General features: G+C 38.4%; 5 protein-coding genes across 6 annotated transcripts; 2 read left to right on the top strand and 3 right to left on the bottom strand.

The window, feature by feature from the left end:
- Positions 1-393: 393 nt before the first annotated feature.
- LOC123318687 (vacuolar protein sorting-associated protein 16 homolog) lies at positions 394-3791 on the bottom strand. Its single transcript, XM_044905377.1, has 6 exons — positions 3171-3791; positions 2875-3117; positions 2527-2801; positions 1678-2142; positions 1124-1620; positions 394-1032 (listed from the first exon to the last, which is right to left on the bottom strand). Exons 1-6 carry the CDS (start codon positions 3655-3657, stop codon positions 486-488), a joined length of 2514 nt encoding a protein of 837 aa, XP_044761312.1. The 5' UTR covers positions 3658-3791; the 3' UTR covers positions 394-485.
- Positions 3792-3972: 181 nt separating this feature from the next.
- LOC123318690 (protein kish) lies at positions 3973-4595 on the top strand. The gene is made up of 3 exons (XM_044905381.1): positions 3973-4091; positions 4141-4250; positions 4414-4595. Exons 1-3 carry the CDS (start codon positions 4089-4091, stop codon positions 4517-4519), a joined length of 219 nt encoding a protein of 72 aa, XP_044761316.1. The 5' UTR covers positions 3973-4088; the 3' UTR covers positions 4520-4595.
- A 3343-nt stretch (positions 4596-7938) lies between these two features.
- On the bottom strand, positions 7939-12640 carry LOC123318688 (neuronal PAS domain-containing protein 2-like). The gene is made up of 2 exons (XM_044905378.1): positions 11033-12640; positions 7939-10229 (listed from the first exon to the last, which is right to left on the bottom strand). The coding sequence occupies exon 1, from the start codon at positions 12638-12640 to the stop codon at positions 11123-11125; it is 1518 nt and encodes a 505-aa protein (XP_044761313.1). The 3' UTR covers positions 7939-10229; positions 11033-11122.
- On the bottom strand, positions 12510-13505 carry LOC123318689 (transmembrane protein 267). Of its 2 annotated transcripts, none has more exons than XM_044905379.1 (2): positions 13073-13505; positions 12510-13014 (listed from the first exon to the last, which is right to left on the bottom strand). In XM_044905379.1, exons 1-2 carry the CDS (start codon positions 13376-13378, stop codon positions 12691-12693), a joined length of 630 nt encoding a protein of 209 aa, XP_044761314.1. In that variant the 5' UTR covers positions 13379-13505; the 3' UTR covers positions 12510-12690. The 2 variants fall into 2 exon arrangements, with proteins under 2 accessions (XP_044761314.1, XP_044761315.1); XM_044905380.1 differs by having other exon boundaries at positions 13310-13505.
- A 355-nt stretch (positions 13506-13860) lies between these two features.
- On the top strand, positions 13861-21530 carry LOC123318686 (exportin-4-like). The gene is made up of 9 exons (XM_044905376.1): positions 13861-14022; positions 14102-14488; positions 14539-14812; positions 14904-15201; positions 15511-15685; positions 15910-16211; positions 16442-16913; positions 19041-19210; positions 19278-21530. Exons 1-9 carry the CDS (start codon positions 13972-13974, stop codon positions 20545-20547), a joined length of 3399 nt encoding a protein of 1132 aa, XP_044761311.1. The 5' UTR covers positions 13861-13971; the 3' UTR covers positions 20548-21530.
- Positions 21531-22071: the final 541 nt, after the last annotated feature.

The following is a 22071-nucleotide window of genomic DNA, read 5'->3' as shown; positions in this document are numbered from 1 at the left end:
GCCCAGTCTGATGTTACGCCCATGTTCTTGACGCTCTCGAGCGTCATTCTATGGTTTCTTCTGTTGACGTTTGAAATTTTTTCAACTTTTCCCGATATTAGGCTATTTCTTCCACTTATTGCAGATCAACAAGTGACGTTAGAAACGTCATTCTGCTACCGAATGAAAGGCCAATTCCTCGGTATTCTAACCACATCTGAAATCTTCCACGGCGACTCTTTTTCACGTTGGGATTCTCGAAACTTCCAATTCATCTTACCGACAAATTTTTTGACGTTTTATGGTTTGGTCACATGACCCGTTTTGACATGTGTCAAAGAGTACCTGACAGATAAATACCAACCATCACCGGCTGTATAGTGGACACACTTGGTTTCTGGTGAATAAATGCTCTTTTTTCGATAAATAAAGTTTTATTAGTACAGAACTGACATAAATTCAAATATATATCACAGAATAATAAAAAAAATGAACACTAAATAGATCTATCTTCGCAAATCGAGCTGAGTAATCATCCCGTTGATTTTTTCGTAAAGAACGGGCTGTCCCACGCATTTACTCTGGACGTACTGAAGCCCCTGCGCATCCTTCTGAGCGTAGGCTATCTTGGCAGCTTCCTCCAAACACCCCGTCTTGGTATAGTACTTAACCTTCAGAGAATCGCTAACTTTGGGCAAGTATTTAAGAGCCTCGTTCTTGTTGTTAAACTCCAAACACACGTCCACGTACGCCGCGAAACTAGCATTACCCTTCTTCATTTTCGAGAACTTCTCCAGCTCCACCCAGTCCTCAATCTCGGCCAGATGATGTATCTTCAGCCAGAAATACCTCCGGTCGGACATTTTGAAATCGTTCTTCAGTTTTTCGGCGTGCTTGTACTCCTTCTTCTCCAGCAAGAGTTTGAAGGTTTCGTGCACGGATTTTCCCTGGAATTCGTTCCTGGAGTTCAAGGTATCTTCGATTTCCCTCTGGTAGCGCACTAGTCTCAGCGATTCTTCGCACATCGAGGCGTACAGGTCTTTTCTTCCTTTCCTGGAAAAGATATAGACGAAAAGATGCGGGTAGTTCATTGGTACCGCATTTTCACCTTTCTTAACGCCTAGGCAGGATAACTGTCTCTTACCTGTAAGCTTCAGCTGCTGACGAAAGGAAAGAATCCTTCATGTGGGACTTTTCGTCATCCATACTCTGCAAAATGAACATCTCGGCCTGGGAGGCGAAGTCATCCTCTTGTATGTAGATCTCGTTCAAGGCCTGTATGTTGTGCTTCTTGCAGTACTTGATGTACAGCGCTTGGGATATCGGAAACGCCCGTATGGTCATCTTGAAATCCCCCAGCGCCATATTGTCCCTAAGCTTCAGGATGACCGTATACACCAGATCCATGTCCCCGCTCTGTATGGCTTTCACCAGCGCTGGGGAAGTCTCCCCCAACAGCAACAGGAGGTTTATCTGCTCGCTAGCTTTCGATTCGTAATCCAACAGCTTGATGGCTATCTTCTTCTTCCCGCACTCAGCGGCGGCGTAGGCCACTTCGCTGTAGGATATACCGGGGGTGTAACCCAACTTTTCCGCTATTTCCCTGGCCACAGTCTCCTCTTCCATTTGAGACTGATTCACCTTGAAAGTAAGGTTATATGTTGTAACCACAGAGTTGCAGCTACCAACGCCACTTACCTTATACTTAGCCCAATGCACCAAAATGTGATTTTTCCCCTCCCTATCGGGCATCCTGAGATACTTGGCGATCTGTAGGGCCAGATAGTACTCCTTCCTGGTAATCAGCCGGTCCAGCAGCACCTTATTCGTCAGGTACGTCAGCTGGGTCATCGTGATCGGGATGCCTATCCTAGGGTTCCTAACCTCATTCAGCACCCTCAGTAGCCGGCACATATTGACGTATTTTTCCGTGTTCGCGTTGGAAATGAAGCATTTTCCGAACTGGGCCGCCCTAACCAGCCTCTTCTGTATTTCCGGGTCGAATTCGTAGCCCACGGCGTCTATGCATTGCTCAACCGCCGTGAGTAGATCTTTCTTGACCAGAGAGATGTACTCGTTGGCTCTGTGACTTCGCTTCTGGAATTGTTTCGAAGCTTCGAGCAGGAAACTGCCGGGTTCTGTGCTGTTGATGCGGAATATTTTCTGAAACAGATACGGAATCGTCGAAAAGGACCATTGCGTATATAAAATAACTTAAAAGCCATAAACTAAAAAGGGATACCCAAAAAATCTCTTGAAAAATGTAGACATTTGACGTTTTTCCGAAATCACTGACATATTTGTCAATGATCAAAGAATATTTGTTTAGTCTGACAGATTTCGATATATAGGTTATATTTGTGTTCTGTGTAGGTTATTGTCAGTTCGACAGAAGTGAAGTTAGCACCTATCACAGAGCGCATTGAATGAGGATTCGATGGTTTAGACTCATAGAGCCAAAAATACTGATCTTGGACTCGGTATTCATTTTTTTTCAGGCGAATGGGCATGAAAGAAATGTTTCAAATAAGCAAGGGTATATGTTACCTGCACAACGTGTGGCACTTTCTGCAGCAACTCATGGGTGTTATTGGAAATGATCCTAACGCCATCTATCTCTTGAACTATGTGAACCGATCCATCATAAGTGAACGTCATTTTCTGACCGTGTATGCCAACAACCAAAATAGTATTGCTCCTTTCCCAATAAGCAACAACCGCTTCATTCCCACACCAAATCAACTGTTTCGGAGTGTATATTACCTCGGTGTCGATCTCACAATATTTACTGCGGAAATTAGAAGATCCAAGCCAAAGATGGCCTGCAACAAATGACATTCAAATTTAAATGTGTCTTCCCTTTAATTTCATTCGAGTGAATGAGTTTAGACTTACCTGAATCAGTAAATAGGGCAATATGGCGAGCGTTGAAAGAGACTGACATCTTAAGTATTGTAGTGTACTCATTAGAAATGTCTGGCTCCAACATAACACTTGTGTGATGCTCATCTTGCTTCAAACGGTAGAGTTCCTTACCACAAGCCATAAGAATTTCGGTTTGTGGCTCCTCAGCTATTACAACCCAACAATAAGGTTTCAAACCTTTAGGAAGTTCAGACAATTGTCTGCATTTAGGGTCTGAAACATGAATCTGATGAATAACACAACCACAACAGAGACATAAACCTCACCTAAGATATTATTCACTAAAAAAACCTTGTCATTGCTGGTCAGCACAGCGACTCCCGTACAATTTTGAGGACTAGTAAATAATTTCGCATCAACAACTTTCAACTCTTGAGCTCTCTGGCTGATCAAAAAGGTATGTAGGAATTTTCCAAAGATATCATGAATGACAATCATTCCGTCCTCCTGTATACAAACAAATTTCTCTTCGTTCGACCATCCCATTTTCACAATGGGCCTCCTAGTCCATTTGAAGGAAGTTATATTGTTTCCAGAACAGGAAAATATCGAGATAATAGGCTGACCACTCTCTTTCACGATCTTCTTAGAATCTCTCTTGACAGCGATGGGGCCCCCACATTGTGCGGAAGTTACAGAATAGTTTTCCAGATTTACATCTGATGACCAATTCATGTTGTACAGTTCGAATTTTCGGTAATAAATGTCCCTACCGAGCATGAACCAGTCTGCAATGAATATTGCAGTCGACATTTTTGCAGATTCGTGAATAAAGTTGTTCAAGACGAAACTATTTCGATTCTTTTGTTACGAACCACTTAACTGATCGTCAGCAATTAAACAACAATACACCCATTTCCAACAATAATGGAATTTGATAAGAATATTGTGAACAGAGACAACCTGTTGTCTCTGATTGTGAATATTAACCTATTTCTGCTTGATATTTGTAAACATGTCAAATATATATAACATTTGAACTACGATAGACGATACCATTGAACTACGATCACAGATTACTTGACTTTATTATACAATATTCGGTGATCGTTGGAAGATATTTCTATGAAGAAGCACAAAACACATTTGACATCTACGTCGAAATCACAGACTAAAATGATAACAAACTTAGGTTAACTTGAGTGTCTATAATATAATATTATTATTTGAATTTACTAAAAAAAATGGTAAGCTTGAGAATTTGTGAATACCATATCATAATGAAATTTTTTTCAGTCTGCTATATTCAATTTTCAAAGTCTACTATCAGTTTTACTATTGATAATTTGTACGTGTGCATATCTCAGGGCTTTATTCCCAAGTTTAATGGATAGGAATAAAGTTGGGTAAGTTAATGAACAACGAAGGTTCAAGAATCAACAACCTGACCGGTATTGTGCATGGAGATAAAATCGTTCAAAGAATGAAACTATACGACACCAGAAAGATATATGAAATTACGATTCTTATTGAAGGTATGACTTCATTTACTCTGTTAATATTTTCTAGAATTTCTGGAACCCTTTGGAAGTGTGCACGCATTGGCGAAAGAAAATCACCTTGGGTAGCTGCAAGTTGCATTATGATGGCTCTATCCTTACTGTTTTTCAGTTGATTGTGAGTTAGAACTATTAAAAGAGAGTACACATTATTTTATTTATATATTTCTATGAAATAAAAGATGAAATCTATATATATATTTATAAGTTTGCCAAAGAAAAATGTTACTTAAACGTAAGTATGGGTATTACAAATATTATGAGCTTTAACATTCCCAATTCTGAATATCTTCTTAATTACCTTAAAACATAAAAAATTAGTAGCCATAGCCTAACAGAAACAAGGTTTATGTCAAGTTGGTTTCAAAAAAACATAACATTATTGAATATCTCTCTGACGATACAAACTTAAGAGCTAAAACAATTCAGGTACAACCTTCACAAGAACCTATCAGTGCGTTGTTACATTTACATTAAGATATGGCATTAATTTTTTTACCGCTGAAGGAATAACAACATACAAAATCGTGGCAATTCATATAAACATATATACATACAATAATTTGAATAAAGACGAAACAATAAACAGTCATTAGATAACCACATAGAAAATTCTTTATTGGACAATACATTTTATCTTATTTTAATATTCCTTAGTTCGAAAAATAATGATTATTTAATGTTCAACGTCATTCCCAAAAACCAATCAGTTCAGTCGCTTCCGCTTCTCGAGATTGGCTTCAATATAAAATCGAAAATATTCATATCACTACGTAATATCCAGTCTTTTTGAAGAGTTTCATGCGTTCTTTTTGGATTTTTTCGAAATTCATTAAATTTGGCGTCAAGTATTCTCAGTCAGAACGTTAAAACAAATACTTTTGATATGCAACTTTAAAAAAAATGGCGCGTCACTTTAAACAATTGAAAAAAATTTATAGTTATACAGGTTAATGTTGGTTTTATTCAAACCACTTAACCGTATCCTCCATCGAAGATTATCGTTGTTACACTCAAGATTTCGAAATTTCGACTGAAGTTTCGTTAATTTTTGTATAAATCGGTTAAAAAATAGCACTCTAGGTATTTCTGCAATCTTTGTAGTCAAAAATTTCAGATCAGAATGAATAGAATCGATTTATCGAGTTTATTTTCGATTTAAATCATGTTTTTTTTTAATTTTGGACCTCTACCAGTTGTCTACAGGCTTTCCTAGTCCATTTTTGAGAATGACAGTTTCGGGATGTACACGATACATTTGTTTCGTTTCCCACAACTTTTTTCTGAGAGATATTATCGTGGTTCGATTTCAGAATACATTTGACAAACAACTTGAATATTGGTAACAGTACATACAAATATATATGTATATAAGTATATATAAACGTGGTGATGTCGATGTCCAAACTGTACTTAGTTAATGATTCTTTTTGCCATTGACCCTGTTTTGCATGCGTCATATCTCGAGGGCTGATGTTGTTACATCAGAGACCCGATAACGATTAATTGTTAGACCCGCTGATTACATTATTAATCAATGATTTGGTCATAACAATTTGTTTACATGATCTTTATTATCCTTTTAACCACTTCATAGGTCTAAGAGACCAATGCCAAGGGCCAACAGCGAACTTTCAAGCTTAACACTAACATAATATAAAATTAAGTGTCCCTGGGTCAGAACCCTGGGGGGCACCACACATCACTTCACTAAATATCTCTTGTTAACCTTAAAATTATGCACTGAAATCTTCAATTCTTAACGGCTATATGAAATATTTGTCTCACACTATGTATATAAACTAAAGGTAGACCTGTCCTTGACAAAAAATAATTAGTACGAATACGATAAACCGACACCTTTGTAAAAACTGTATAAAACATGGAAAAATTGACGGCTGATGACAGGTTATTATGTCTACGCATAATTACCAACGATAATGAGCGGAAAATATACAGTGTACGTTGAATTTATTATCTATACACATAGAGGATGTTTCAAACTGGGAGGAAAATGGTATAGTTAGGCCTCAAGTATGAGAATCCTGATTATGGATACTGCAATATAGAAAACACTTCATTTTCCCATACTCCCTTAGAACATCCTGTATATTCAGACTTGGTAGTCTTTTCTTTCATTGCAATCAACTCTTACTTCGACCTATAGACTATATGGTACACATAAAATATTCAATGGACAATGATTAAGGTGTGGAACGTACACAATCATTTTCTGTGGATCTCAAGTTGTATTTTGTGGATCTATAGATATTTATTGCAACGAATATTAAAAAATAAAGGGGTGAACTTATTGAATTATTGTCTGTGGGATACAACTAATATTTTCTGGATCTCTAGATCAGACAAGACGCACCATTTAAGAACGAGATCTTAAATTTTCCAATCAACGTCTTGCCGGACCTAGTTCATCTCCGGAAAGTCACAATTTGAAAGATTTCAGTACAGCGTTGCACATTTATACAAAGAATTAGCAGGTCCCTTGGGGTCATAGAACAGTAAAAGGTTACTGCGATATTTTTATTATAACTTGGGGCGTTTTATTTTGTTCCCTTAATAATGGACTGAATATTCCTTATTTTTGATTTGATGCGACACACTCTTGCATTTTTCCGGACAGAGGAGAGGAAATTCTTGCGATGTAACTGCTGTTTCGTCTATCAGAATCGAATGCATTCGACGTTATAGGTTCGACCTTGAAGCACACCAAAAATATAAATAGAACGATTCCGTTTGAGGCAGAATATTCCATTATTTATTAAAAAGTAGTTAACCGCTCGGAAAGTGGTAAACCCATTTGTATCCTATTCGAGCTATTCCCTTTAGAAATTTGTCGATTGGACGGCTAATTTGAATCGATAAAAATTGACTTTGACGTTTCTTATTGGCCATAAACTTCAACTGTCAAATTTCCACAGCCTACTCGACGATTTTTCGTTAACGCCGGTCGTGGGGTTCAGCTCTAATGCATCTGGCGTAGGCGTATATTTTAAACGTGGGAAAGATCGACCCCCTATCCGTTTCGGAGTAAAACCGGAGCTGGGGGTGCATATTTCGACTCCCATGAGCGCTACCCACGCCGGAACGATTTGAAATCCGATGTTTTTCCACGTCAATCTTCCTCGGAGAAACCTACCACGCCTTCGCAGATGCAATATCGATCTCGGTCTAAATCCTCAGGAGGATAAACGTGTAGGTTTGATTTGAAGGGTATCAACAACAAGCGACCAGACTGTAGGTCGGAACTCGGTTAAAATCCAGACGAAAGGGACTATCGGTTATACGTGTGATTCAGTAGGATCATGAGGTGAACATTCTGAAATTGTAAAAAATGCGCGCCCGAGCTGATAACGTATTTTGTGTACATGAATATTCAATGCCAGACGTTGCATTTGCCCAATCGAGTTTTGGAGCTATTTCGACGCAGTTTTGAATATATTCATATAACATAGATTATAGGTTGAAGGAATTCGAATCATTCTTCAATTCGAAATGATACAAATAGACAAATCTTTCCTTTCAAAAATATACATACTCCCACAAGAGGAGCATTATATTCTTCATTAGCTTCCCTTCAAAAATCCAACACTTATCGAAGTATAAACGAATAATAACTCAATTAAGATAACGGATTGATCAAGTAAACTCATGATTCAATTTCTGAAAATGGCATATCTGGACGGAAAATTTTTTTTCCTATTTTTCCAACGGAAATTATCCGTCCCATTTCAGTTCTCACGTAAGCACTTTGGGTCTCTTCTGATACGATTACCTTGAAGATTCAAGGTGAATTGTATGGTAATTAGCCGTCGATATAAGTCATATAGGTAGTCGATGAAGGAACAGGTCTGTCCAGTTTTTAAATATGTGATAAATGCAACAAATTTAAAAGTTTGAAATGGGTTAGAAAAGTACCTCGTGTTGGGGGATCTCAAATATACAACCAAACACATAAATAATGCACTCCGCAAGGTCATGCAAGGTTTTCCTTTGTACCTAATGCGTTTTAAAACATCTCACGCCTTTCATACTCTCCCCGTAGACAATTTTCTTGAAAAAATCAGTGAATCTACCGGAAAAACAAGGAAAAATCTCTTCTTGTTATTCTGTCTCGACGTCCCATCAATTTTTATCTCTCCCCCAGTTCGAGATAACCACGGACCAACAAAAGAATCCAAAATGACCAATATTGGTTGGTAGATACGAGGAGAAATTCCAGAGTTGACCGAAATTCGTCTGAATCACCGCTCGATCAACAGAAGTGGAACTTACATTTAGAAGCCAGTCTATCACATGATAGATTCGTAAAACCTGAGCCCATGACCTTCGGAATTTTAATAGCTTGTTGAACACAATTTAATTCCAATCTTGTTATTCCGCTCGTTCGGCCGGATGATAAATGAGAAGAAGCTAAGCGATTAGCAGGGAAAAAGTCGGCAATCTTGTTCGTATTTTTGTAGAATTGGAAAAAAAAGTAGTTTTTCGATCGTTGAAGGGATCATAGGAGGCCTTAGAATCCTGCCCGTGCTTTTATGAATCAATTTCATGTCTAAATATGGAAAAAATACGTCTAAGCGTGGAGATTTGAATTTTTTTGACATTCTTACCAACATGACAGCTCTCATTTACTCTCATCGGACAATAGTTAACCAATGGCAAGCAACGACCAATGACATTTGTTGTTATTGTCTATGGTCTGAATGTCAAATGAAGAATGATTTGAATTACTAACAAAAATAATCTATTTTTACTTTATATAAAATCCTGGCCTAAAAACTTTGGAATATTGCTTCAAAAACTCTTTTTGAAAGTCAAGAGAAAAACCTCGCCTAATCAATAGGGCTTTTTTAGTTCTTTCATTCGTACTTTGCCTCGTTGAATTTAAAATTGTGTTTGAAAAATTTGATCCACTTCTTATAAATTCATTTCAATCAAGCTGCCAATTGTAAAGAAAAAAATTCCCAATCCTGCAAGAATTTCCTCTCCATCTCTTCAAAAAATTCATCTAACGTTCAAACAAAATAAACGCCCAGTATTAAACATTACTGTACAATCTATCAGTCTTTCCTCGTACAAAATCAAGCACTTAACGTCACCAATGTAATTGTTCCAAACAACTAGCCAAAGCGAAAAATTTTCACTCTGCAGGGTATACATACCACAGTCTATTATTTGCACTTCATTCTTACACATATAGCAACTGTTGTTGATCTAGTCCGTATCCTTTGAACAAAGAACAAATTCTAACCACTACACAATCATCATGCACGATATCGATGAAAAAAAAAATCATATTTTTCTTTAAGTATGGCTGACATCAGTCTCGAGTATATTTTAAGCTGGAAAATCTGAGAAACAAAACGCGTAAAGTTTTGAGAAAAGCTTTCGAAAAAAGTGCAGATGGAACTGTATACTACCCTAGGTGGTATTGAGAAATTATCCACCAGATCCGGGTGGATCATAAAAATTCTTTAAAATTGTACAATAGACTATCACAATAAATATATAGTAAAATTTTTGCAGTCAATATTTTCAGTTCAGGTTTATTCTAAACAACCTAATAATTTTTTTTTCTCGTTTGACTCAAGTCAGATTTGATCCAGGATCGACAGAACAAGTTTTCGCATGTCCTTTTTTCTGATCTAATACGTATTTATTCATTTCTTGGACATCTTTTCTTATTGTTTTTGGAATTGACTAAGAAGTCGGTATTTTATGTCCCTTTTTTTTTGGGTTTATTCAACCCAAGCTTAAAAACTTCATAATAATTTCATTGGTCCATAGAAATTATCGCGAATCCAAATCTTCCTGTAAACCAATGAACAAATTTTCAAATAGATTGCACATTAAATTTGGAGGTACTCTTTGAAATTTGCATCATTTCTGGTGACAAGGAATTTTTGGAAAGATGAATATAGCTGCTCAAACTTAAAATAATTTTTTGTTTTCTTTTTAAGGGAATAAACAATTGTTTAACTTCTGAAAATCATGGTACTAATATTAAAATGAGTATTCGTTTGCAATATTTACAATGGGTCGAAAAAGTCTTCCAAATTGCATCTGTTCTTGACAAACAGCTCGAAATAAAAATGGCGGACAGGAAAAATAATTTTTTACATGCATCAAAAGGAAGTGCGCACCTAAAAATATTGATTTTGGTTGTTTTTGCAATTCAAATATCATTGTTTCAGATTTAAATATTTTCTTTATGCATAGAATGCAATGAATGCATAGAACTTTTATTCTCTTTCTGTGTTCTCCGTCTTCCTGAAGGAGTCTGTGGTCCTGAGGACCACAGATGGATATCAATATTTCTATGTATCCTGACATAGAACCAATGATATTCGGTGAGCACTGTCCCATTTTATGGCACATCTAATTTATTTCTATGCACCTTCGCATTTTTTTGAAAAAATCAATATTTTTGAGGATCGCAAACGCAAATTTCAAAGAGTACGGCTAATTTTCACCAAACCAAACTATACCAAAGGTTCTACATTCTGGACAACAAACCAAAACTGCTAAGAACTGAAGTGAGTCATGCAATTTGAGCCAATTGTTAACAAATAAAGATATTCCAAATCTAAAAATTCAATTAATTAGGTACCTACCCCTCCGATCTGCATTTATTTGAAACCCGATCTTCTCAAAACATCTCTGAATTTCTCAGAGGCAACATTAACACCACTTGAACTTATATATTAAATTTCCCTATATAGATCCTCGCATAACGGCTCCTCCTTGATCCTCAGGTCCGTCCTGGTCTTAAACGTCAACGGCGGGTTGTGCATCGAATACGGGGAGTTTTTCAGACGTTTGATGGGAAGATTGGCATCAAGGTTGGTACAGGGCGGCCTCTTTAAAACAGTCTTAGGTATTACTTTGTTGTCGGTAGAAATTTCAGTCAGTTTTTCATCACAGTCTTCTTTCTCGTCGGTGTACGTTAATTTTGGACTTGGTGTTGAGCAAGGAGACGACGGTAGGTTCATTATAAGGTGTTTAATGGCCTGCTCCACGTTCAGGGGCTCTTCCAAACTCTCAGCTCCTATTGGTGTGTTCGGACTCCCCGGAATCAGGTAATTGGTGTTAACATAAGCAGAATATCTGCGTTTCATCTCTTCAATCAATCTTTTGCCTTCCGTTTCGTCCACCAAACTGTTGTAGCAGAGGAAACTCTCGACTGTGCCATGGGAATCGTACTCCAAAAAACCAGAAGTTCGCAGGTATATGTACTTGCTGTTTCTGGATAATAATCTGTAGCAAGAAGTTCCCTTAGTTTCACCCCTATCGTACATCTGTCTCAGGGCTATTATGACCCAGCGAACATCATCGAGATGCATAAACTTAAACGCAGATATCCCAAAAACTTCATCGGTGAAATAACCAGCAATCAACGAGATCCTTTGGTCGCAACAGACTATGCGACCGTCTACCAGATGTCTGGTGTAATATTCGTCCTTGGAGGACTCCATCATCCTTAGCGGTATCTTTTCCGGTCGATTCATCCTTATGAACAGCAGCCAAATGTCGTTACCCACAGTGTTCGGGGGTACTTCCATCAAAGTCGCTGTATCATAATCGGTGGTGTACGATAAAGATTTGAAAACGCTCATCACTCTCACCCTCTCATAAACCGGCATTTCTGATCTCGGAGCAGCTCTTTTCAGAGAAATCATGAAATTATCTCTGTTACAATTTTCATCAGTACTGTTGCTAATAATCAGGTGCCTCCTTAAAATCTCATGGTCCATCTGGAGGGTAACGTTATAAATCGACTGTCCCATAAGGTCCGTTTGTAGGTATCCCAATAAATTCTCCACAGTTGGGGACACGAACATAATTTTAGCGTTTGCATCCAAAACCATCAAAAAACCTCCCAACTCGTTATAAACTATTTGTTCCAACATGCACTGATCTACCTGATGCGGCATCTGTATTTGCAGCTTGACCTTTCCGTTCATCAAAGTATGGTAGATTCTGAGATGCGAAGCGCTCAATCTCAAAATGCTGGTTTTGTCCATCCTTTTTGAACTCTTGGCCACCATTGGTACCATCTTTGCGAGTTCTCCGATGTAAGAGTTCAGCTTGTCACGTCTCAGCTTCTCCGCTTTGTTTCTCATCTCCCTGCTGTTGCTTGGGGGGTTGTGATCGGGTTGTAAACGACAAGGAATTGACATTTTAGAAGTTTCTAAATAATCGTGGTTTCTTGAAATTAACATCTTTTTCTAGTCTTCAATCAGCACCATCAGTTATTCCGACTGATCAGTTCTTAGACGACAAACACTGTATACTGGACTCTGATATGGTGACCGAATTTGTTCAGTAGGAAACTAATCACCAACGGTATCGCACAGTTCAATGAAATGTAAAGTTTATAAGGTATTGGTGCTGTAGATCCAAAAGGAGAAAACCATAAACCACGTCTTGTTGCATCTCTAATATGATGACTTGAGAAAGCAATAAATATCACTGGTGTCAGTCTTTTCAGAATGGCACTTTTCCACAGGTTTCCACACAAGTAAAAACACGCACAAGTCACAATTGGAACAGTCGTGGAGTGTAGAAATGGCCTTTCTTTCAGATTGGTAGCTTCCTGCGGAAAGAAAAACTTGATTATAGGTATTGTCAAAACAAACAACATTATCTAGTACCTTTAGACTCAAAGACCTGGCACTTATAAAATGGTCTACATCAATAACGGATGCGATAAAGGCACACAAGAGTATTTCGAATAAACATTGAGTGTGATTTTGTAAAAAGGAAGTATTTATGCATACGATTAACCATGAGATACCACCGATTAAAAAGTGAGTAGAGTTATCGCAGATAGCCTTGACTGCATGCTTTTGATGGATTCTAGAAACTAAGTGATCACCAAGCAGACTTACAGCGACTAATAAAGCTACTGCATTGATTGTTTGGGTCCGCTTGATAAAAAACGAAAACAAATTCTTCATAAAGATCTCCTGATGATTAGATTTCCCAAACAATATTATTTTTCCGGATATATCTAATGTTTTTGACGTATAAATTACGACGCATATAGATTTTGTGTACTGTCATTTGAATGTCGAATGTCATACAGGATCCTGGAAAAACGTCACTGTCAAAAAAAAATTATGAAAAACTGCGTAGCTGGAAAGTAAGAATCATGTGGGAGGGGAAATAATTATTTTGAAAACATTAATTGCTCGTTTATGGATTTCCAGGAATTCATTAATAAGCTGCTCGGCTTGAAATTGGTTATTTCTGCCTGACAGACTTCAGTTTTTAGGTTAGGTTACTTGATCGTGGTCAGGATTTATAACGAATTTGTTATCTTTCTGTTTGGATTCAAATATTTACTTTTTATTCGACTATTAGCAATATTTCGTCGCCATTATTTTCATGGAAAATCTTTCGATATATCGCATTTTTTTCAGCAAGCACGTTTATGAAAAGAAAAAGATATTTGTCTAGTCGATGTCGATGAATCTAACCTAAGAATCCAATTTCGTCACAAGAAAATAGTTATATTTTTTAAAGAGTAAACGCGTAAACAAAATTGAAAATGAATGAAGGATTTATGAATGAATTGGAGGGTGCTGCCCGTGTAATAATGGTAAGTGAACTTCGTATTACATAAACTTTAAACTTTCTTATAATCGAGAATTATTCAATTTTCTATCTTTTCATTTAAGGCTGCCCCGAATTTAGTCACAAATGAAGAAAGACGAAAGGCTGAAGAGATCCTCCTCAATTTCAGAAGAACAAAGACTCCTATCCGAACATGCAGGCAAATTTTAGAAAAATCAAATGTAGACTACTTGCATTTCGAAGCAGCTGAAGTGATAAAACGAGGAATTGTAAGAGAGTGGAATTTTGTATCATTCTCGGATAAAGAAGACCTTATTCAGTACTTATTTAAATTCGTAGTAACGAGAGATATACCCTGTTTCGTGAGGGATAAGATACTGATCGCCATAAGTATAATGGTAAAGAGAATTAGTGCTGATGACAATGGAAAACAAAGGCGTAGTTTATTGAATCAAGTTGAAGACTTGATCACGAATGCGGAAAATCCGAAGGTGAGACTCTTAAGGTTCGTGATTCATTGGTTAAATCGATTTTTCCCCAGAAAATATTAGGTTGTCAACTGTTTTCGATCCTTATGCAAGAATACGCGTCGACGTGCAAATCCAGCGATCTGGGTTTACCGTGGGAAGTGCACAATAAATGCAAAAGGCAGTTTGAGACTACAGACTTGATAAGGATTTTTAAATTCGTCATGGGACTGTTGAAAGATGTTACCGGGATCGAGACTCCCTTCCAGCCGCAGACTGCACAATTCATTAGAAGTTTGTTACAAATTGCCGAGCAGGTGTTAGTGTGGAGCTTCAGCAATCTAATCGATATCCTTTTTAAACTATTAATCACAAAAAAAGTCTGTTTTTAACTTTTATATAGGTAGTTTTTCTGGAATTTTCCTTAACTTCTTTGCACCTCCGAAACGTATAGTAGGCCAGTTCGAGAGCACCAGAGAAGTGGAAGATTATCCTCTGCTCTATTTCACGAAGGAGTGGAAAGACGTTTTCCTGGCTCCGGAATTGGTACCACTGATGTTCATGATCTACTGGAAGGTGAGGTATACCGAAGATCTGTCCCATCACGCTCTCGGGTGTTTGATACAATTAGCCTCTGTGACTGCTAAAGGTTTGGAGGGGAGGAAGATATATAACGAGGAGGCTAGAATCGCCTACATTCAGCGGTATCTGGAAAATTTTTCCAAGCTAATTTCGAGGTAAGTTTGCCATATGAAGGTTTAAATAAACTTATAATAAAAAGAAATTAGTAATTTTTCTTGGTATTTCTTCATGAAATAAATGAGTTTAATACATTTTTTCTGGTTTAAATAATTGAGTACGCCTAAAATATTACTTTTAGAATGATATTTTGCATGAAACTATTCACTTGATATGTTTGTTTATTAGTTGTAGCCATATTTAAGACTTTACAACAAGTTAAAACCATAGACGTAGAAAGTAATGTAATGAATTGGATACACTGATATTTTACCACTTCCTCAACATAAATTCGAACAAAATTTCAGCGTTAATGTAGACGGGAAGGAGGCCTTAGGGATATCGTCGATTGCGAAGAAACTTAGTTTCTGTTATCATTACGAAATCGCAAACGGACTGTCTAGGATGGAACAGGAAACCTTCCTGGACGAAATGACCACTCTGACGTGTCATTTCTGCGAGAAATCCGTAACGGATGAATGCGTGAGTATTTTTTTCGTAAACCTCCGTGATGAAGTTTGATTTTGCCCGAAGAAATCCGTCTAAACTTTGATTATTACATCTACTAACCCAGTCCTGTTCGAGTTCTCACTGCTGGTGTGCAAACACCCTGGGGAACGACACAATTTTTACGTCTTTTTAACCTACCCCAGTTCTTATCTGGTTAGAGTGAATGTAGGTTATGGCTCCGTTTGGTTTTTTTGCAGAACGACGAAATCTATGAGGACTCTTTCAGAAACATGATAAGCGTGTGGTGTTATTTGTTCGGCGATTACGGAAAGTGTTCGAAAGAAGAGGTGATACAACCATACGCCATACGCATATTCAACAAGTACGTACAGAGCCGGATCGGCCCGCCTAGCGGCTTCAGAAAAAACATCACATCTGACGAGGAGATCGACAACGAGAACGTCGAAGATTCGGACAGGATCAAGTACCTGGATCAGCTGCAGGTCATCGGCATTTTCGGACGTTACGTGTTGGAATATTCCCTGCCAGTTCTTTACAAGTGAGTCAATTTTTGAATTCTTCCATATATCTAACAAGAGAGGGTAAAAAAATGAGTTTTTGAAGCACGATACGTGTTTCGCTGTCACAATAGCATCTTCAGGGCGAAGGAGTTTACCTTCACTAATTTCTAGGCTTTTTAGCCTTCTACTGCGGTAGGCTCATCTAATCCCGACGTAACTGGCTTATTACTGCTTTAATATTTTGTCCTTATCTTTCTACCACGTCTAGGCTCCTGGAGATGGGCACCGAGCAGCTCAAGTCCATCCTGCAGATCATGGAGGTGCGGCCCCTGACGCTGGACGAATCGATGCAGCTGGAGAGCGTGTTCGAGGACCTCCACTGGAGCCTGATGATAGCCGGCCACGTGCTGGCCATAGACAGCGACGGGGAGACGCCAACCATACCGATCGAGGTCATACGGCACTCGGCGAAGCGCATGAACGTGCAGAGCCTCCTCGACCCGACCCTGGAGACGCTGGCCAAGACGCGGGACCTGGCGTTCGACAACAAGTCCATAGACCAATGCGACGACGTCATCAGGCTGATCTCGGACGCCCTCAGGCTGTGCGTCATCGAGGATTCAGCGGCGTCTATAAAGCTGGGTCATTTCATGAGCCCCCTGGTCAGCTGTTCGCTGATGTGGTTCATCAAGCGGTTCTGCATGTATTACTTGGCGCCCGACGAGAATTACAACACGCAGGTAGGTGTTCTTAGCTTGGTTGTGGTGTTTTGTGTTTGTCGACTTGGCAACGTTGGAAGGTTTAGAGAAAATTTCGTTTTTTTATTTATTTAGGTTATGTTTGAATCTTGTAACTCTTGTGCGAAGTAAAATAAACAACGATTATAAATTATAACGTATTGATGATGAATATCAGAGCTCATATGGGTGGTTGCAAAGGGATTTTGAAATCAAGAAATCATTTATTCTATTATAAATACTACTTCGTTCACCGAATAATAATAATGTTTATTAAGTAAAGAGAAAAATAACAACAGGCCATAACAGACAACAAAGAATTTAAGAATTTAATTAACACTGAATGACCACAAAAAAGTGAGTGAAAGCTTGTTTTTTCTGATAGAGTAGCCTAACAAGGTTAAAATGGTATATTGAAAGCATAGCTCATGATGAAAACTTTAAATCGCTGAATACTTTCATCCAGGCCGAATCAGAAAAACTGGTAAAGAAAAAAGTTTTTCTTTCGACCTCAAGAATTTACTGGTAATAAACAGAATGAGTCTTAATAGTAAATTCTGGAGGTCGAAAGAAAAACTTTTATCCTTTTCCATTTTTTCCGAATCGGCTCGGTTTAAAAGATATAGGGTGTTGAAAAACCATAAAAAACTGATAAAAATCAGTTTTTTATGGTTTTTCTCACAAACGGTTTTATCGAATGAAATTAATTTCGAAATATAGTTGTGCATTTACATGATGAATCTTTTTCGAACACAAGATATCACCCACGTCTTCCAGTGTCCTCATAATGACCATTACGTACCATAAAAATACCAAAAATTCAAAGAACCCAACTTTTGAAACTTAGTTGCGCGCTATCTAATGAATATTTGAACCTTTTGTAAAATAAGAGTATCCTTCATATTTTCTCGTATAATGCGCCGTTTTTGAGTAAATTGATGTCCAAAAATCAAAAAGTATCAGCGAAATTTGAAAAATTGGGCACTTTGCCTGAATACAACTCTTTTTAAAAGATCCACAGATGTTTAGTGTCACAGATTCTGAAGGTAATTTTGTTTTGCCAGGGGTGGCACAGTTCATTATGAAAACCTAAAATGGCTGTATCTTTTTATCAGGGCCGAATCTGAAAAAATGGTATGGTAACAAAGTGAACAGTTCTTTTGACCTCAAGAATCTACCGTTAAAATATTTTTCAAATTCAAAGATTCACCCTGTATAGTTCATTTTCACTAAGACGCATTTATATTATTCAACTAAACGTTCTAAAAGTGTGAGAAGAAAGAAAGTAATGATCTAGGAAATTTTTTAGGTTAGGTTTGTGTTCCAAATGCCGGTTCAGTAGGTCAAGTGTATGGCATTTTCGAAAATGCAATCGAACTACCTTTAAAACAAGGCGTCACTCAACCCCCTTCCCATTTAAGATTTTAGGGGTTGCTGTTGTCACGCTCAAAGGGTTGATACGAATTGTTATTGGTACCAACCGTATAAAATGCCCCCTACGAACGAAATTTTAGTTCTTTTCGAATTTTGCATGAGGGAAGAAAAATTTAGGGTGGTATCTTCTGATTTAACACACTGGGATGTAATAGGGAATACTCATTTTGAAATAACCATTTCAACCGTTTCCCAAAAAAAATAATTATTTTAAGCACTTAAAAACTTAAAAATGAAAAATAAAAATGAGTGTTTAAAGTTTAAAGCGTTTTGTGAGAATTGTACAAGCTGGCAACATCGACTGAAATATGCCTTGATAATAAGGAAAACAAATGCATTATCTTGATGAGATAAACAACAAAGATGGCTGTCTATGAAGTCTGCGACGAACGAGTAAGGTCGTAAAATTTTATGGGATTTTTATGGCCGGTTGCAGTTGAAGCTCGCCAGTAAGTACGCGCCTGTAGATCAACAGCTGATCGGACATTGTTCTTTTCGTTGTCTTGTATGCGCTGTTGCCAAATCGTAAACTCCGCACAAAGCGATTTAAATTTTAAAACCCCATATTTGAAGGATGATTTTGAATAGTTTCCGCGGTGAATTTGAAAAAATCGCTTGCATATGCAGTGATAAGCCAAATCGAGGAGAATTCCCCATTCCAGGCCACTTTTTTTTCTGATCAATTTACCGTTTCAGATGAGTCCGCTCCTGCTCGCGGTCATCGGAAAAGGCACAGAGGGGGCGAACTACATAATCAATTTCATAATAGCGAAAGTCCAAAATAACATAATCAATTTTTACACGGAACCGGTCCTCCTTCAAGATACCGTGGATCTCTTCGGGGACATAGTCTCCGTCAAGAATAAGTAAGTACCCGACTTCCAGGGGTTACAGCTCCGCCGTCTAGAATGAGAATTTAAAACAACTTTTCAGGTCGCAACACTTCCTGAACGCCGAGAACATCTGGAGCCTGGTCGCCATGCAGAACGAGCTGAAGTCCGGTCATCTTCCGCCAGAGATCAGACGCGGTCTGTACAGGGGCTTCGCCCTGGCCGCCACCACCCTGTGCCACGACGAGACCGCGATGGCCGAATACATGGAGAGGATAGTCCACCCCATCCGCGTACGCTTCGGCGCCCTCCTCTCCAACGGCAAACTCCTGTCCATCCACAACGAACAGGTGCAGAACGAGCTGGTCGACCTGATGGAATGCCTGATCGGCGTATCCAAAGGGGCGGCGATGCGCAGCGCCCACGTCATCTTCGACAGCATGTGCGACGTCGTCGAGGCGATGGTCGGGTCGTTCAAGACCTACTACAACTACCAGGTGGTCGTCCAGTCGGTCCTCGAGCTACTCAGCCAATCGGCCAAATCGCTGGTGTGCTACCTGAAGCACGACCAGGCGTACAGGATGTTCCGTTACAGCGTCGAGTTCGTGACGCAATACGCGCAGTGTCACGCCAACAGACTCACCACGGAATCATCGGCCGAAGATTTCATCGCTCAGGATCTGTCTCACATACTGGACGTTCTGACGTATCTACTGTCAAAAGATTATCTGGATTTCTGTCCGTCGGAGAACGCGGCCGAAACGGTGAAAGCGTCGACTTACGTCATGAGCGGCGTCTGCGTGATAATGCCGTTCATCAGCCAGGAGATGCTGAAGTATCCCAACCTCTGCCTGCAGTACTATCGCTTGTTGAACCACATCAACGACATGTGTCCCAAGGAGATCTGCACCCTCGACAACGACGTCATGATCCACGTACTACGGTCCATCGAGATCGGTCTCTCCCAGTTCAGTCCGGAGATCACGCAGACCTGTCTGGATTTCATATCGAGGGTGAGCGGTTACATGCACAAGCACAAGCTAGATCACATGCGTATCTACGACATGCTGCGACCGTGTCTCAAGCTCCTCCTCGATCTGTCTCTGTCCAATCAGATCAGCGCCGATCTCTTGGGCATGGCAGGCGAGGCCGTCTACCTGCTGGTCTGCTGTTACCCGAAAGAGTACGAGGCTTGCGTCCAGATGTTGGTGCAGAGTCAACAGGATCACATGGTGGCTGATAGGTTGTCATGCGCGTTCGATAGGATGCTGGGCGGGATAGATTTCGATAACGAGAGGTATCCCAGGATCAAGTTCAAGACAAACTTCGAGAAGTTCGTGCTACACGTGCAAGGGTTCCTGTTGATCAAGTAGATGTATTTTTTTTGTTTACTACTGGACTGTAAGAGTGAGACGAAGCTTTTAAATTAAAAGTTTACTGGGTGATGAATCACTGGTGGAATCCTTGACTTTGTGATTTGAACTTTTATCAATGGAACGTTCTTTTAGGGTATTGGCTTATGGTTATGAGCCGAATTGACTTGATTTTCAATTTTTGATTAATTTAACCTCACTTTATAGCATGATTCTATCGATATTCGACTGATTTTGATCGACGATTGTTCGTCCATGTTTTCAATCCCTTTCAAGCTATAATCAACAACTTTGAATTTGAAAAGTGGGACACAACACTTATAGAACATGTGCATTGCTTGATGAAACTTTTAAATCAAAACAAAGCACTTCAAACCTACCCGCAAAGGATGAAAAAAAAGAAAAGAATCTCCATTTGAGGGAATGAAAAGGATTTTGTATTTTTATAGACTGACTATTGCCAGCAAGAGATATCCAAATGTTTTAAAACATTAAAATATATATGAAGAACATTCTTCTTTTTGATTCATCACAATCTTTGATTTCTTCTCAATTATCGTTTGGAAGAAATGTGATGGTGAATCGCAATATCAATGACCAGTAGCGATAAGTGTTTGTTTACTTTTTATATCACTGGTTGACTCTTCATTTTCTATTATTTTTGTACAAAATTTACATTTTCATCTCTATGGTTGTATCGTCAACGTGTTGAAAAGTTTTCAAGAATGATCAATTTCGAGCTCCTTATTTTTTACTCTTGAATTTTCTTCTTGATTCGTAATTCATTTTTCACGTAAACCAGATATTTTTATAGAAAAATATTGGAATTGTTTTTATTCGTCTGTATAGGTCGGACCAATTTTCAGTTATGCCGCAGGATTTTTTTTGTCGTAAATTTTTATTATTGAATGTGTAAGTTTAAATTTTTTACTGTTCTCGGAGTTTATATGAACTTTTGTGAAGTTAATAAAATTTCTACTGAATATTATCTCTTTTCTTGCTACCCATAAAAACACCTGCGTTTGTCGGATGCGAACAAGCATTGGCGAGAAGCCAAGTTTTGATTAAATTCCTCAGAAAAGGTCTAGATGGTGGTTGAGCAGATTTTTTTCATCGTGTTTGCCGTCTTAAATTCGTTTTAGAATAAATCCTTATTTTGACCGAGATAATAATTATTAAAAAAAAAATTGATTCAACAAGTCACTTTAAGCATAAATGTTCAATCAAAGATTTCAAACTATCCTCGAGTTAAATGGCCAATTTAAGCTGTATTGCTGATCCTCGCATCATCATTCGTATGAGGCAATAAACACTTAGTTTTTTCATTGATATGTTCATTGAAAAAAAAAATGGTCCTGCGACGCGGATGGGCTAGATAGTATATAATATGAAGGAGAAATCATGCAAAAATTCTTTGGTTTGTATGGACTTTTCAATTAAACTTCATACCAAAGTAGCGGCGCGTCCAATAAAAACTTGAAAATCATTTTTTTTCTCAAATTTCCGCATTCTCGCAGGGAGTTC

The sequence above is a fragment of the Coccinella septempunctata genome, chromosome 8 (genome assembly GCF_907165205.1).
Source record: "Coccinella septempunctata chromosome 8, icCocSept1.1, whole genome shotgun sequence".
NCBI lineage: Eukaryota > Metazoa > Arthropoda > Insecta > Coleoptera > Coccinellidae > Coccinella > Coccinella septempunctata.
Note: the sequence above shows the minus strand (reverse complement) of the source record. Positions and strands in the feature narration are given on the sequence as shown.